Here is a 14,965-nt window from a genome sequence, read left to right as displayed (position 1 = left end):
CGGCCGCCCACACCCAGCCGCGCCGCTCCGCGCCAACGCCTCCACTTTCCGCTCCGCGTCCGGACGGCGGATGTCGATTGAGCTAGACTGGCCGCAGGTCACGCAGGAGCTCGCAGATGGCCTGCGTGATCGCCTGAATGCGGTGCTAGCCGAGGCGCCGCTGCCCTCGTTCATGGGCCCTGTCCATATCCACACACTTGCGTTCGGCACCGACGCCCCCGACGTGGAGCTGCAGCACCTCGGCGACCTTTGGCCCGAGTTCCGCGAGGCGGTGTGCGGCCGGCGTATGGACTCGCGAGCCTCGACGCCGCCCACATCACGGAGCTCGTCCGGGATACGTACGCCCACTGCGCCGATGCGCATGCGCACCTTTCGGCAGTACGACACCGAGGCGGCGCCAGTCTCGGTGCACTGCGACTCGGAGTCGAGCGAGTGGGGCGACGAGGACTCGCTGCTGCGCTGGAGCGAGACAGATTCCGATGCGGGCTGTACCGAGAGCCTCTACGCACCGAGCGAGCCGCCCGAGCAGGCCGACAGCACGAGCGGCACGCCGTCGGTCCAAGCGCACCTCGGCGTGCAGTGGGTGAGCAGCACGGTGCGCCTGCACCTCACGACCACGCTGCAGATCCACCACGGCGACACGCCCGTGATGGCACTGCCCATGACACTCACCCTCACGGGCTTCGAGCTGAGTGGCCAAGTGATCCTCGCGCTCGATGGCGACGAAAAGTGCCTCTACGTGACGCTGTGCGAGCGCGGCGACGGCGAGACGCCGAGCGGCGTGCGCACGCGGCACAAGGCGGCGCGGATCCTGCCGTTCCTCACGTTCGACTCGCGCATCGGCGAGCCGACCAAGCACGTCTTGGAAAACGTCGGCAAGGTCGAGCGCTTCTGCGGCGACGTCGTGCGGCAGCTGCTCGACGCGGAGCTCGTCTTTCCCAACTTTTACACGCTAGCATTACCTGAATGATACCCTATCGCGTGCGTGGCGTGCGTGAGAAAATACCACGTCGTTGTGTCTCGCCGTGCGACTGGTCCTGGAGATAGTCGCCAATCGCTTTCACATCGTCACCATTGGCTTTTTGCAAATAGGCCCGCGCCGTCCTTTCGTCGAGCTCGGGGAGCGCGTCCGTCATCCGCCCAAGACTCGCCTCAAATGCGGGGCTCGCCTTCGGCGCGAGGTTGAGCGAGCCAGCGAGCAGCGCCGGCGCTGCCTGCCTACTCTCTTCGCTCATACGCGCACCGAGGCCGGGGATCCCGAGACCAAAGCGCGGCTCGCTCGGCGCGTCGCTCGCCCGCGACGCGGACCGCACCGTGGCGGGGTCGTAGTGCGTCGGCGCACGCGGCGTGCCGAGATCGTAGTGCGATGCGCGGTGCTGCAGCGTGCGCCCGATCGCCGGCGTGGTCGTGGGGGGCGGCGCTCGGCGGCGCAAGCGTCGTCGGGCGCGCACTCGGCGAGTCGCGCATCCGCCGGCTGTTGCGGCGGCCGAGTGTGCCGAGGATCGACGTGGAGCTGGGCACGCGGGGCATGGCGCCTTGCAGCTTTTGCCAGCCCGCACCGGCGGCGCCCGCCGCTCCCCGCATCGCTTGGCCAGGGTCGAGGCGCGAAGTGTGCGGCGTCGCGAGCGAACTCGAGCTGTTGGACGCGTGGATGCCGGGCGTCTCGGGGTGGTGCAGATGGTCTTTGTACGACTTGGCCAGCCCGGGATACGGGATGTTGGTCGGCAGCGGCATGTCCGCCGTGACGGTGGTGTTGGACACGGCCGACGTGTCTTTGTCGAGCACCGGCGTCATGGCACGGATGAAGCGATCGGCCTGCTCGGCAGTGACCTGCTCCATGAGCTGCTCGGGCGCACGCGGCTGGACCTGGCGCATGAGCTTCATCCACTTGGTCAGGTTCGAGTCGCGGTCCATCAGGTCGTTGGCCGCACGCGCAAAGAGCATGCCCCGCTGCGTCGACGACGTCGAGTCCCAGTTGACGTTCGACGAGGCGTCGAAAGACGTCGGCCACCACACCGTGTAGCCATACACCTCGATCTTGGGGCCCGGGGGGTCCGCAGACGCATTCTTGGTGTCTGCCGGCGGCGGCGTGGGAGCCGCGGGCGCCGCAGGCTTGGCCTCAGGCGCAGGCACAACCGTCGCCGTTGCCGCCGCCGCCGCCGAACGGGACGGCGTGGCCATGTACAGCGCCGGCGCGGCCGTCTTGGCCGGCGAGCGCCGCTCGCCGGGCGGCGGCAGGAGCGACTCGAGCGTCGACGTGGTCCGCGGCATGCCGCCGTCCTGCGACGGGTCCCGGTACGCGACCGCGACGTCGGCCAGCCCCTCGACCGGCGCATCGTCGCCGTCCAGGCCGAGGTCCGCCATGGCCGATGCAAATGTGTCCGACAGGTCCTGCAGCGGACTCGTGTACGGCTCACTGATCTGCGACCCGTGCGACACGGCGCGCGGCGTGGGATCCGTGGGCGGTTCCTGGTCGAGGTACGGCGTGCTGTGCTCGGGGATGTCGGCCTGTGCCTGCATCGGCGCCCCATCGGGCTCGGGGCCGTAGTTGCTCTCGTCTGACTCGGAGTATGCCGACTTGGACGAGGCAAAGGACGCCGTCGACTCGGTCTTTTTGAGGCTCGGCGAGGGCACTGGCAGGGCGGTCGTGCGCTTTGTATCCGGCGAGGCGGTCGCGTTCATGAAACGCGTAGGCACCGCCGGGATGCCTTGCGAGCGCGTCGGCTCGCGCGTGCGCGCAGACGTCGCCGTTTCCGAGGCCGAGGGGCCGACGTGCGGCGTGCCGGCGAGGTGCGGCGTGGACGCGAGGTACGGCGTGCTGCTGGGGATCGACGGCGTGCCACCGGCAAGGTACGGCGTGCTGCTTGCGACTGACGGCGTGCCTTGGATCGATGGAGTACCTTGAACCGACGGCGTTCCCTGGACAGATGGGCTCTGCGCTGGGGCGCCGTGCAGCGATGGTGTACCTTGGAGCGACGGTGTTCCCTGGATAGACGGGGCCTCCGCCGGGGCGCCGTGTAACGATGGTGTACTTTGGAGCGACGGTGTTCCCTGGATAGACGGGGCCTGCGCCGGGGTGCCGTGCAGCGACGGCGTGCCTTGGACGGACGGCGTGCCTTGCTGCACGCCTGGCAGAGACGGCGTGCCTTGGACGGACGGCGTGCCTGGCACGAACGGCGTGCTCGGCGCGATGCTCGGCTTTGCCACGGGCTGAGAAGGGGTATCCTGCGCGCCGGGCGTCTTTTCGGTAGCATATTGCGAAAGGAGCGGCGCCGAGGTCGGCAGAGGCACAGGAGGGCTTGCGACCGGGGGGCTTGCGACCGACGTGCTTGCAACGTAGGAAGGCAGTGGGGACGAGAGCGCACCGCTCGAGGGCGGCGCACCGCTCGAGGGCGGCGCACCGCTCGAGGGCGGCGCACCGCTCGAAGGGGCCGCACTGGTCGGAGCAGATGCATCGCGGCTGGGGAGGGGGGGCGCAGCGTCGCGGTTGGGGAGGGACGGCGCAGCGTCGCGGTTAGGGAGGGACGGCACAGAGTCGCGGCTCGGCAGAGGGGGACCGGACGTGTCGCGGCTTGGTAGAGGGGGGCCGGACGTGTCGCGGTTTGGCAGAGGGGGTGCGGACGTGTCGTGGGTCGGGACAGGAGCGGACGTGTCGCGGCTCGGCAGCGGCGGCGCATCCGCTGGCTTGCTAGGCACAGGGGGCGGCACAGGCTCGGGGACCTGCGTTTCCGGCTGCGCATGTGTGCTTTGCGCAGGCTGTCCAGACGTGCTCGACACGGGCTGCGTGCTTGGCACGGGCGACAGCGCCGAGCTCGCGCCCGACGCGCTCGGCGTCGGCGAGCGTTGTACATAGCCAGGGAGCGGCGAGGGGTGCGTCGAGCTGGGACTCACCGGCCCCAGCGACGGCGTGCCCTGTACCGAAGGTGTGCCTGGCACAAAAGGCGTAGCAGGTGCAGACAGTGCCGGGCCCTGCCTCGATGCTGGGCCCTGGTGCTTTCCCGACGTCGGCGCCTGAGCCAGTCCTGCCGGTTCTTGAGCCTCTTTTGCAACAGGGCCGCCCTCTTGCGGCGCATATGGGGCAGCAGCGGCAAGAGTACCCCCCGCTTTTGCATGGGCGGCGGGAGTGTGCGCATCTGTCGCACTCGCCTCGTGCTCGTTCAGGCGCTCTGAAGGCGGGCGTGCGCCGAGCTCCTCGCTGGCGGGCGTGCGCGGCGTCATGGAGCGTGGCCCCGACGGCGTGCGCTGCAGCGACTCGCGTCCCGACGGCGTGCGTTGGAGCGACTCGAGACCCGATGGCGAGCGCTGCAGCAGCGACTGTCGTCCGGACGGCGTGCGTGTCACGCCCTGGCTTGAAAGCGACCGAGTCGCGCTGCGTCCCGACGGCGTGCGCACGAGCCCGGACGGCGGCCGCTGTACGCGTGCCGGCGTGCCGTGCCCATCGCTGCGCGCCGGAGCGCTCTGCATAAACACTTCGTGGCTGAGCGACGAGCGCTGCTCGACCGAGGGCGTGCGTGCGCGAGTGTCGAGCAGCGGAAGCGACTGGCGCTGTGCGGCGTGCGGCGATGCCGAGTGTGCCGACTCGCTGCGTGGGTGCGGCGATGCGGACGGCGCGTACTCTGCGAGGAGCTCGGCGCTGTCCCGCGACGACGGCGGCGACGTGGGCATGGCGCGCCGTGCGACGTCTGCGCTGACCGGGGGCGTGTGCGGCACGTCGCGCGGCATCGGCGGCACCGGCGGCGTGGGCTGGCGCGGCATCGGCCGCATCGGCGGCGTGGTCGAGCGGTACAGGCCTGGGGACACGGGCGGACGCGGCACTGGCCGTGCCTTGTCGCCGTCGAGGATATCGATCCCGAGTCCGGCCGGCGGTGCGCGCATCGGGCTTGCGGTGCGCGCGCCCGCGCGTGGGCTTGCCGTGTGCGGGCTGCGCTGCGCCGGCGACGAGGGCGACCCTGGCGTGGTGGGCGACGAGCCATGGCGCAGGCGCGCGCTGCGTGGCCCGCTCGACGCGTCCGACAGTGCCGGGGATGCGCGGCTACGGTAGATGGCGCGATTGCGCTGCAGCCCCCGCCGCGACGTGTCGCTGTGCTGACTCGCGTCCATCGACGCGGGCGAGTCGGCTCGTGCGTCGCTCGGCGACGCGGGGCCGTGCAGGTCCGCTGGAATCGGTGAGCTGAGCCGCGGGCGCGCCTGTGACAGGCCTGTGATAAAAGGGACATCGAGCTCGGGCGTCTCGGCATACGCCGCGAGACTCTGCTCCATCGAGTCCGACTGGTCGGGCGACCGCCCGTCGAGACCCGTCATCGTGTCACCGGGGACGAGTGGAGAAATCGGCGTAAAGCGCCGATCCGCGCCTTTTTTTCCCCATGACCGCTCGGCGGGGCGCTGGGGCGTGGCCGATCCGGCATGCGCTGCAGCTGATGCTCGCGATGCTTGTGCTGCAGCCGCTGCTGCTTCTCATTACACTCGTCGACTTTGCGCGTGTGTGGCCCGATGCGGTGGACGCACTGCCGATGAAGGCGCTCGTCAAGGTCTCCCAGGTCCTGCGCCCCGGCATTGGGCGCGAGGCGCCGGCGACGGCGAGTGCGCTCCTGCGCGAGAGCGCGCTGGCCCTCCAGGGCGTGTTTATTACACAGGCGTGGTACAGCGCGCGCCTCGCGAGCTGGCACGCGGTCGCCGAGGGATACGAACAGGGCCTCGCCAAGGCCGAGGCCCGGAGCAAGGCGCACTCTGTCTCGCAGCAGCTCGAGGTACGTCGTCTGGCTAACGCAGCGCATCGTGCTCACGTCGTGCGCGGCGCCGCTGCTGTGGTGCGCGTCGCTGCTCGTGATTGTCCTGTGCGGCGCACCGGTCGAGGCGCACTTTGGAGGCACGGCGGTGCTCGCCGCGTACCTCGCGCTCCTCGTCCTCTTTCCGGTAGTGCACATCCTCGGCGCGCCGCCGTCGGCGATGTGGACGCGCGTGCTTGCCGCACCGTCGCTCGCGGCCCCGCGCGAGGTGCTGGTGCTCCTGCCCGCGGCCGTGAGCCTCGTCGGGGCGCTCGGCGGGGGCGCCGCGCTCGCGCTGGACTGGGGCCGTGCATGGCAGACGTGGCCGCTGCCGTGCGTGTACGGCGCGGCCGGGGGGCTGCTGGTGGGCAACGTGCTTGCTATGGGTGCATGTGCCTACCAGATCAACGCACAGGTGCGTGCCAAGGCCCTGGAGGCGTCCGAGCCCCCCCAGGCGCCCGCCGTACCGCCCGCCGCTGCGAAAGCGCGTCGCCGTAGAAAACACTAGTACATTAACCTACATGGGCACAAACGCCTCGGGCGGGATCGACTGCTGCGCCTGCAGCATCGAGAAGCGCGCCAGGGCCTGCGTGGCGTCCCATGCGTTCTCTACGAGGCACTGCACCGCAAAAGGGTACGTCAGCCGTGTCTGCGCCGCGAGCTGCAGCGAGAGCGCGTGCTGCTCGGGCGAGAGGCCCGGCAAGGGCTCTTGGTTTTGGAGGTACGGCGGGAGGCCCGCGGCGGCGGCGGGTGCGGCGGCGGGTGCGGCGCCTGGCACAGCGCTCGGCGCGGCGGGCACCGCCGGCGCGTCGACCGGTCCGACGGGAAGCGAGTCCGGGCGCCACGCGTCCGCCTTGGAGTAGTGTCGGATGGTCATCGCATCCGACACGATCGTGCACGGCCATCCGTTCTGCACCGCCTCGGAGTTTGGCGCGGCGGGCGCCACGACAAACACGCGGTCAAACGAGCGGATGCCGTTGGACGGCGCCTCGGAAAACTCGCCGTGGACCGTGATGTAGAGGAGCGCGTCCGGGCGCTCCGCCTGGGACGTCTGCGCCTGGACGTCGACATTCGGCAGGACCCATGCGTCGACGACAAACTTGGACGCGTCGTGCAGCGGATGCGCCGTCTTGGGCATGCGCTGCAGGAACGCGACGATCGCCGACGAGCCGTGGTGCAAGTTGCGCAACAGGGCCTTGGTATTGTGGGAGCGGAGGATGTTGCGCGAGCCGAGGTCGATGTAGCGGTCGAGCACCAGCTCTTTTTGGTGGGGCATTGTGTGCATCAGGCGCTCGGCGCGCGCGCGCGGCGGCGGGCTGGCGTTGATGGCATAGGAAAAGCGCGCATTCGGCGCATAGACCGGCGCGAGCGCGCTGCGGTCCTGGTCGTAGCGCGAAAAGAAGAGAGACAGAAACTCGGGGACGACCTGCGCGGCGTCGCCGTCGACGAATCCCCCCTTGATCTGCAGCGGAAAGTTGCGCAGCGGCACCTGCGCGGCCTCGGGCCCCGCCTTTTTCGAGGCGCGCCCCCGAAAGAGCTGCGAGAAGCCGTGCTCTACGTCCGTCACCGGGCGGCGGTCGAGGATGCTGAGCGACGGAAACTTGGCGAGGACGTCGCGCCGGTAGCCGTCCTCGTTGCCGGCGTCGACCGCGTTCTGCTGCATGGGATTGCCCATGAGCAGGAGCTCTTGCAGGTTGCCGAGCCCGTGCTTCTTCGAGGCAAGCACGTCGAGGTCGCGCACCCAGCGCAGCTCGTTCTGCTCCAGCGAGAGGTTCGCGAGCTTCGGGAGGTACTGGCCGAGGGTGGCGAGCGGCTGCAAGGACGACAGCGCGTTGTTCGCCAGCGAGAGCGTGGAGAGCGTCGGGAACATTTCGCCACTCAGCTTCCACATCGCCGTGCCGAGGTCCTTGTGCGCGCCCTGCGCGCCGGGCGGCCGGATATTCGCCTCAGTCAGCAGCGGATCCTGCTGCATGTTGTCGAGGTTCAGCAGGCACGCGTTGGCGTCCCAGCGCTGCTGCAAAAAGGTGCGCAGGGTCTGCACGACGTTGGTCTGCGGCGCAACGTCGGGCGTCGCTCCGACACGGTCCGCGAGCTTGCCCCGCGCCTGGTTCGCGGGGCGCGCAAGGCTATTGATGTTCACGCCGCCGCGCCGGGGGGGGCGCTTGCCTACCGGATCCGCGGCCTCGCGCGCAAGCCGGCGGCGCTGCTGCCGCTTCAGGCCCGGCTCCTCATCGTCGACCGGCATCTGCGCGTCTTTCTCGATGAGGCCCGCGCTCCGCAGCGCGCCCGCGACCAGCGGCTGCCGCTGCGTCCGCTTTGGCATGGCAGAAAACGATAGGCTTACTAATCGCCTCCGCATGGGCCCCACCATGGCGGACGAGGGGCAGGTGGTGATCCCTGACCTGGACGATGCGTGGATGGGGGAGCCCGAGATCGCGATGCCGCCCCCGCCGATGCAGAGCCCGGGGTCGATGAGCAACGGGCGTGCCTCGCCGCAGCGACCGCCAACGGGCGACGCGCTGCGCCACGGCGCGGCCCTCGACTACTTCGCCTCGCCCCCGCGCGCGTCCGACCGCACGCCGGGCACCCCGTTCTCGTTTCCGGTGAAGAAGCCGTCGTTTGCGTCGCTGCGGGCGGCCATAAAGCGCGAGCCGACTACCCCGAGCGCGGAGCCGAACGTGTCGCCGTTCTTTGACGAGCCCCGCAAGCCGCGGCCGTACGACATCAGCGCCGCGTCCGGCCTCGCGCAGGTCACTGGCATGGGCAAGAGCGGGCGGTGGCACGCCAAGAGCGGGAGCCAGGCGTCGGCGGCGGATGCGGACGTGTCGCTCGGCGTCGCGTCGACACGCAGCCCGTCGCGCGCATCGCGCGCTCGGCACGCACACCACGGCTCGCACTACTCGGAGTACTCGATGGAAGGCGTGAGCATGTCGCCGAATAGCTCGCGGGGCGTGCCGCCCGTGCCGGGCGACGACACGCTCTGGTCGCAGTACGATGCGCCCTACGACGAGACGCGCGACGAGTCCGTGTCGGATTTCGGTGAGCTGCCGTGGGTGCGCCGCGGCGCGCTCCTCGATGCGCTGCCGCGGCATAGCGAGCCGCGGACGCCGCTCGAATTTGCGCTCGAGCAGGTGCTGCGCCGCTTTGCAGCGGCGGCCGATGAGGCGTGGATGGCCGTCGTCATGACGGCGACCGATGTGGACATGGCACAGGCACTCTTTCCGACGCGCTCGCAGTCGTCCGACTTTGACGCGATCCTCGATGCACTCGGACACGTCGCCAAGCACAACAGCGCGATGGTCATCGACAGCCTCCTGCAGTGGCGGCAGTCGGCGATGGACGCGCCGACGCCCCGCCTGCGGCGGCGCCCGAGCGACGCGACCGTGAGCGGCGTCGCGACGAGCGGCGACGAGGCGCTGCAGCGCCGCAAGGTGCTTGCGACGACCTACCTCGTGTGCCGCGCGCTGCGGAAAGCCGTGCCGGAGCGCGCCATCGCCGACCCGGAAAGCGCGTGCTCGGACGCGTACCTCACGACGCTCTTTCAGCTCCTCCATCTCTGCTCGATCGACCGCGAGAACGAGCGGGGGAGCTTGCCGCAGCTGCACGCGACGCTGCAGCAGCAGTGCTTTGATACGGTGGCGCGCCTCCTCGGGGCCTTGTCGCTTGTACGCCTCCCGGCGATTGGCGACCAGTTTATCCAGATCCTGCGCCAGTCGAGCGCGGTGAGCGCGTCGCGCGACCACGAGCTCCTGACCGAGGCTGCGATCCTCGGCATGCGCTACCTGCGCATCACCGTATACCCCATGGAGCAGTTTGAAGAGGGCGCGGAGCTCGTCGCATCGCTCGTGCAGTTCTTTGCGCACTCGCACGGCTACCGCATCAAGCGCGCCTTTGCGCGCGTCCTCTGTGCGATGCTCCTGCCGGTCGCACGCACCGCCTCTGCCGAGCTGCACCACCCCATCTGGCAGGGCGCGGTAAGCATGCTCCTGCCCAAGACGCAGGCCATGGCCGCACGCGCACGCTACTGGAGCGTCGCACAGCCCTTGTGGACCGCAGCGCTGTGCTCGGCGCCGCCCGAAGTGCTCCTCGCGCAGTGGACGCCGTGCCTGGACGTGGGCAACGCGCGCCTAAAGGACCGCAGCGCACGCCCAATTGTGCTGCTGTGCGCGACGCAGCTTCTGCACGCCTACCTCTTTCACTGCCACGAAGGGACGAACGCCACGACGCGGCGCCTCGACGCGTTCTTTGCGCAATACCTGCCCGCGCAGCGCGGCGGCATCGCGCCGTCCGACGCCCATCTCGAGCCGTACATTGCCATGGTGCACTACACGCTCTTCCGCCAGCCGGAGTACGCACAGTCGGTGGTGCTGGACATGCTGCGCCACAGCGTGTTCCAGGACCGCTCGGTGGTACACCAGCCCGAACTGCTGCAGCCGACACGCATGCGCATTGCGCTTCGTGCGATCGCCCGCACGCTGCAGTGCTACGCGTCGGGCGACGCGCCCCCGTTTCCGACGGGCGACGAGGGCGCGCTCCTGCCCGACGTGCCGCTGGGCGATGAGCCTGCGACACCGATCGCATTTCCCAGCGCGGCGGCCGGCGCGCCGTACGGCACCTTTGCGGAGCTCATCGGCCAGATTGCGCTCATTGCCGACTACCAGGTGAAGGACGTGACGGTGTTTGACGAACGCGTCGCCATCGCACGGGGCTCGACGCTGCCGAGCATGCCCAGCGACCGCTCGGCACTCGACCGCGAGCAGTACGTGGTGCGCACGCACGTCGCGGGCGCATTTACCGTGGTGTACGCACGCGAGCAGCAGGCGTACCTCGACTTGCTGCGCACCTGCTTCGAAGTCTGGCCGCGGTGCCTCTCGCCGAGCCTCGCAATGCCGACCGTGCTCGCGATGCTTTTTCGCGCACAGTACAGCGCCGAGCCGGCCCTGCAGAAAGCAAGTGCCGCAGCGCTGCTTCGCATCGCGCGCCAGTGCGCTGGCGGCGCGCTTGGCGTGGTCCAGGCGTACATGCGCTGGGCCTTTCGCCAAGACGGCTTTGTTTGGGAACTCGTGGCGCATGCCGAGATGCTCCTGCCGAAAATGACGCAGACCGTGCGTTTGTTTATCGACCTGCTCGACGTCTGGTGGACGCAGCGGCGGTACGAGCAGGCGTCGAACGGTCACTACGCCGAAGACACGCTCGACGAGATCGAGGCTTGCGCCGTGTACCTCCTCTGCGCACCGTCCGCGGCGCTCCGGCAGCAGGCCGTCACCGTGCTGCGCCTCGTCGCTGTGCTCCACGACGAGAGCACCGCACGGCCGCTGCCGCCCAAGCCGCGGCGCACCATGCACCTGCTCGAGCAGCCGCGCTCGGCGTTCCTCGCCGCAGACAACACCGAACTCAGTGCGTCGCAGCGCGCACGCGTCGCGCGCTGGCACTCGGAGCCGAGCCAGGAGCCTCTCAGCGCGCTTGCGACGGCGAGCGATGCCATGTCGCAGTCGCTCTGGATTCATGCACTGCCTGCGATGATCGAGGCATTTGCGGAAAAGATGCCGGTAAGCGCGACGGCGTTCTATACCTATGTCCTCGCACGCGTCAAGGCGATGGACGCGCGCCTCGGCACCAAGACACGCAGCGCACCTACGTCGCTTGCCAAGGTGTGCTGGCGGTCGTACACGGCTGCCTTGTGCGCTGCCACGGCGCTCGACACGCCCGACGTGCCGAGGGCAGACGTCGTGCCGCTCCTTGTGCCGTACCTAGCGAGCGACGAGCACGACTTGCGCGACGCCGCAGCTTATGCACTGGGGTACACACAAGGGCCGGTGTACGTCCCGCTCCTCGCCGCCCTGCACGCCGCCGCACGGCCCGTGCACGAAGAGACGCGCCTCACGCCAGCGCGTGTGCAGACCGCACGGGTCGTGTACCACACCGCGCCGCGCATGCCGCGCGTAGCCGACGATGCGCGTGTCGCGCGGCTGGTCGGCGCATGGGTCCAGGACACGCTCACCTTTTTGCAGGGCCGCGCAGGCCTGCCCACGGCCGAGCTCTGTGCGCTGAAGCGGTACTTTGCCGCGACCGTCGGGCACTTTTACACGGCGCTCGGCGCGGCGGCGCCAGAGTATATGCCGACGCCGATGCACGTCGAATTGTTCGGCATGCTGTACGACTGGCACAGCATGCAAGGCGCATCGCGGCTCGCCGCCGAGCTCTCGGCTGCGGCCGAGCAGTGTGTCGATGCCCGCCAAAAGGAGCGCGTGATTGTGATGCAGCGCCACGAGCTGCATCTCCTTGCGACGCACGCCGAGCAGGCGATGGCGGCGCTGTGTGCGGCGGCGCTGCCCGACGCGCCCAACACGCCCTTGGCGCTGCCGACGCTCCTTGCGTGGATCCGCACGCTGCTGCAGAGCACCGAGAGCCACGGGCCACAGACCGGCCGCGCGGCGCTCCGTGCGCTCCTCGAGCACAACGGCGCGAATACGGCGCTGCTAGAGGCGGTGCTCGTGTACGCATTCAAAGACCTCGCAGTCCGCTCGGCGCCGCGCACGTTTGTCGACGTGCTCGCCGAGACGTACTGCGCGACGCCGCTGCACCTCGCGCCGGGCGCGGCGATGGCCGTGGGCCTTGTGCACCTCGCGCACGCCGACGTTGTTGTGCGCGCGCATGCCGTCGCGATGCTCGAGGTGACGGCGTCGCGCTGGGATACGCCCGCGTATCTCGCACAGTATGCGGTGCGCGCGACAAGCGCGCAGCCCTCAGCGTACCTCGCGGCGCAGCAGGCCATCTCGGTATGCCTTGCGCATGCGTGGCCCGCGCAGCGTGCGGCGGTCGTTGCGGAGCTCGTGCGGCACATTGATCACCTGCCGCTCGAGGCGCACGACGCGGTGCTTTCGGTGCTCCCTCCGTGGGTCGAAGAGATTGCGCAGTTTGCGCCGCGGCAGCGTGTGCCGCTCGACGACGAGCCACACGCGGTGCTCACGCGCCTCGCCGCACTCACGTTTACCCACGGCACGGCACACCCCCTCCAGGTGCGTGTGCTGTGGACAAGCGTGCTGGGGCATAGCGCCGACAGCGGCGCGGTGCTTGCGTCGTTTGTCGTGCACCTTGCGCTTGTCTTTGGGAGCGTCGAGAGCGTGGTGCTTGCGCAGCAGGTCGTTGCGTGCATCGACGCACGCATCGTGCGTGCCGCCGTCTTTGCCCATCTCTGCGAGCAGCTGCGCCCCGACGCGATTCCCATGCTCTCGGTCCACGGCGAGGTCGGGCGCTTTGCGTCGCTCGCGACGCGCATGCAGCCGGCGGACGGCCCGGCGCTTTCTGCGCCGCTCGTCGCCATCCTGCTCATGTCGGAATGCGTGAGCGCCGACGAGCGCGCAATGATCCACCACCTGCCGATGCTCCTCCACGGCCTGTGTGTCCAGATCGCAAGTATGCCCGAGTCGCTGCGCGACACGTTTGCGTCGGCTGCCGAGCAGATGCTGCGTGGCATTGCCGCGGCTGCCGCAGGCAGTAACGAGCACAGCGACAGCCCGCTGGTAAGCGACGCGATTGTGCCGGCGGCCCCCACGCCGTTTGCGACGGCGCTCGCGGCGGTGCACGCGTCGCTGCGTGCTGGTATGCCCGGCGACGATGCGGCGAATATGCGTGCGCTTGTCGACGGTCTCTGTGCGCTTGGCCTGCCCCTCCTCCCCACGCTGCGCGAGGCGTGGGCGGCCGAGGCGCTGCAGTGGGCGACCGCTGCGCCTGTCTCGCCATCCGCATGCCGCTCGCTCGAGGTGCTGCGCACGCTGCGTCCGCCGCTGCACGATGCCATGCTTGCCGAGCTCCTGGCGCGTCTCGGTGGCACGGCGGCGCATGCGCAGGCGGACCACGAGGCGTACGCGCAAGAAGTCCTGCTTACGCTGCACGCGACACTGTGCGATGCAGGCGAGCTGAGCGACGAGACGCTCGGGGCCCTGTACTGGGCGGCGTCCGCCGCGGCGTCGACCCCGATCGAGGACGAGTTTGCGTGTACCGTGCGCCTGTTGCAGACGCTGCTCGGACGCATGGAGGGCCGGCCGCTCGACGGACTTGCTCCGCCGCCCGGCTACGATGTTGCGCCGGGTCTGCAGCGCATTCTCCTGCGCGGCCTTCGCTCGGCGACGCTGTGCGACGCGACCTTTTCGCTGCTGGTGCGCCTCACGTCCTTCCCGCTGCCGTACCTCGACGAAAGCTTCGATACGCGCGCCGCCGTGCTGCTTGCCGCCTCGCTCCCGTGGTGCATGCAGGCGTGCGACATGCGCGCCGGCAGCCTGCGCCACGCGGATGCCCGCGCCGTCGATCCCGCCGAGATTGTCGCACTGGGCGAAGGCCTCGCGGCCGCGGCGGACGCGGCGCAGCGCCCCGACCTTGCGCGTGTCGCGCACTCGATTGCCCGTGCGCGTTTCCGCAGCACGGACGAGCTGGCGCGCCAGGCCGCCTCGTGCCTCGCGAGCTTTTGTGCGGCGGACGAGTCGCTCGGCGCTACGCTCGTGCTCATTCTGCTGCACATGCTCTTTTGCGAACGCGAGTGGGTCTGCCGCCAGACGCTCGTCGCGCTCGCCGCGGTGTTGGGCGCGCTGCGTGCCCAGAATGCGGACGGGGGCGTGCGTGCGCTCGGCGCGCGCATGCTCGATCCTCTGCTCGCGCTCCTTGCGACGCCGCTTGCGCCGCTTGCGCTCGATGTGCTTGATGCGCCTGCGCTAGCACGCGATGCAAACGACCCCCGCGACGGCGACAAGCTCTTTGGCACGCCCTCGCCGTCGGGCTGGGGCATTGCCGAGTGGCGCCAGGACGCGCTGCGTACGCGGCACAACCTCCAGTCGGTTTCCCGTGCGTTTGGCGCAGCGCAACACGCGGCCGCCGCCTGGGAAGAGGACGAGGCGGAGGAGCTCGGGGCGCTTGCATCCCAGCTCGACGACCTCGCCTCGTACTTTGGGCAGAGCGACGAGGAGGTCGAGGCGCCGCAGACCGAGGACGTGGCCAAGATCCTGGCGCGCTCGACGTACCGCACACGCGACTCGGTACTCTTTGCGGCCGCGCCGCCCCCCCTGGACGCGGTGCTGAGCGACATGTACCCCGACGTGATTGAGGAGGAGTCGGTGCTCGACTACATGCCGAGCACGCCGCCGCGCACGCGCGCGAGCGAAAGTAGTTTGTCGGACGGGCTGCGCGACGAGTAGTGTAAACTAGCT

At 69.8% G+C, this 14,965-nt stretch overlaps 5 protein-coding genes across 5 annotated transcripts; 3 read left to right on the top strand and 2 right to left on the bottom strand.

Moving 5' to 3' along the window:
- Positions 1-70: 70 nt before the first annotated feature.
- On the top strand, positions 71-970 carry MDM12_1 (Mitochondrial distribution and morphology protein 12; the record flags this gene model as incomplete). Its single annotated transcript, XM_060266541.1, has 1 exon — positions 71-970. One exon carries the CDS (start codon positions 71-73, stop codon positions 968-970), a length of 900 nt encoding a protein of 299 aa, XP_060122524.1.
- Positions 971-974: 4 nt separating this feature from the next.
- Positions 975-5,301, bottom strand: MJAP1_002606 (uncharacterized protein; the record flags this gene model as incomplete). Its single annotated transcript, XM_060266540.1, has 2 exons — positions 975-1,420; positions 1,452-5,301. The coding sequence occupies 2 exons, from the start codon at positions 5,299-5,301 to the stop codon at positions 975-977; spliced, it is 4,296 nt and encodes a 1,431-aa protein (XP_060122523.1).
- Positions 5,302-5,363: 62 nt separating this feature from the next.
- MJAP1_002605 (uncharacterized protein) lies at positions 5,364-6,273 on the top strand (the record flags this gene model as incomplete). Its single annotated transcript, XM_060266539.1, has 2 exons — positions 5,364-5,747; positions 5,770-6,273. The coding sequence occupies 2 exons, from the start codon at positions 5,364-5,366 to the stop codon at positions 6,271-6,273; spliced, it is 888 nt and encodes a 295-aa protein (XP_060122522.1).
- Positions 6,274-6,282: 9 nt separating this feature from the next.
- On the bottom strand, positions 6,283-8,088 carry MEX67 (nuclear mRNA export, poly(A)+RNA binding protein; the record flags this gene model as incomplete). Its single annotated transcript, XM_060266538.1, has 1 exon — positions 6,283-8,088. The coding sequence occupies one exon, from the start codon at positions 8,086-8,088 to the stop codon at positions 6,283-6,285; it is 1,806 nt and encodes a 601-aa protein (XP_060122521.1).
- Positions 8,089-8,134: 46 nt separating this feature from the next.
- TAO3 (Cell morphogenesis protein PAG1) lies at positions 8,135-14,953 on the top strand (the record flags this gene model as incomplete). Its single annotated transcript, XM_060266537.1, has 1 exon — positions 8,135-14,953. The coding sequence occupies one exon, from the start codon at positions 8,135-8,137 to the stop codon at positions 14,951-14,953; it is 6,819 nt and encodes a 2,272-aa protein (XP_060122520.1).
- Between the last annotated feature and the right edge of the window lie 12 nt (positions 14,954-14,965).

Source organism: Malassezia japonica, chromosome 4, assembly GCF_029542785.1.
Source record: "Malassezia japonica chromosome 4, complete sequence".
Taxonomy (NCBI): Eukaryota; Fungi; Basidiomycota; class Malasseziomycetes; order Malasseziales; family Malasseziaceae; genus Malassezia; species Malassezia japonica.
Note: the sequence above shows the minus strand (reverse complement) of the source record. Positions and strands in the feature narration are given on the sequence as shown.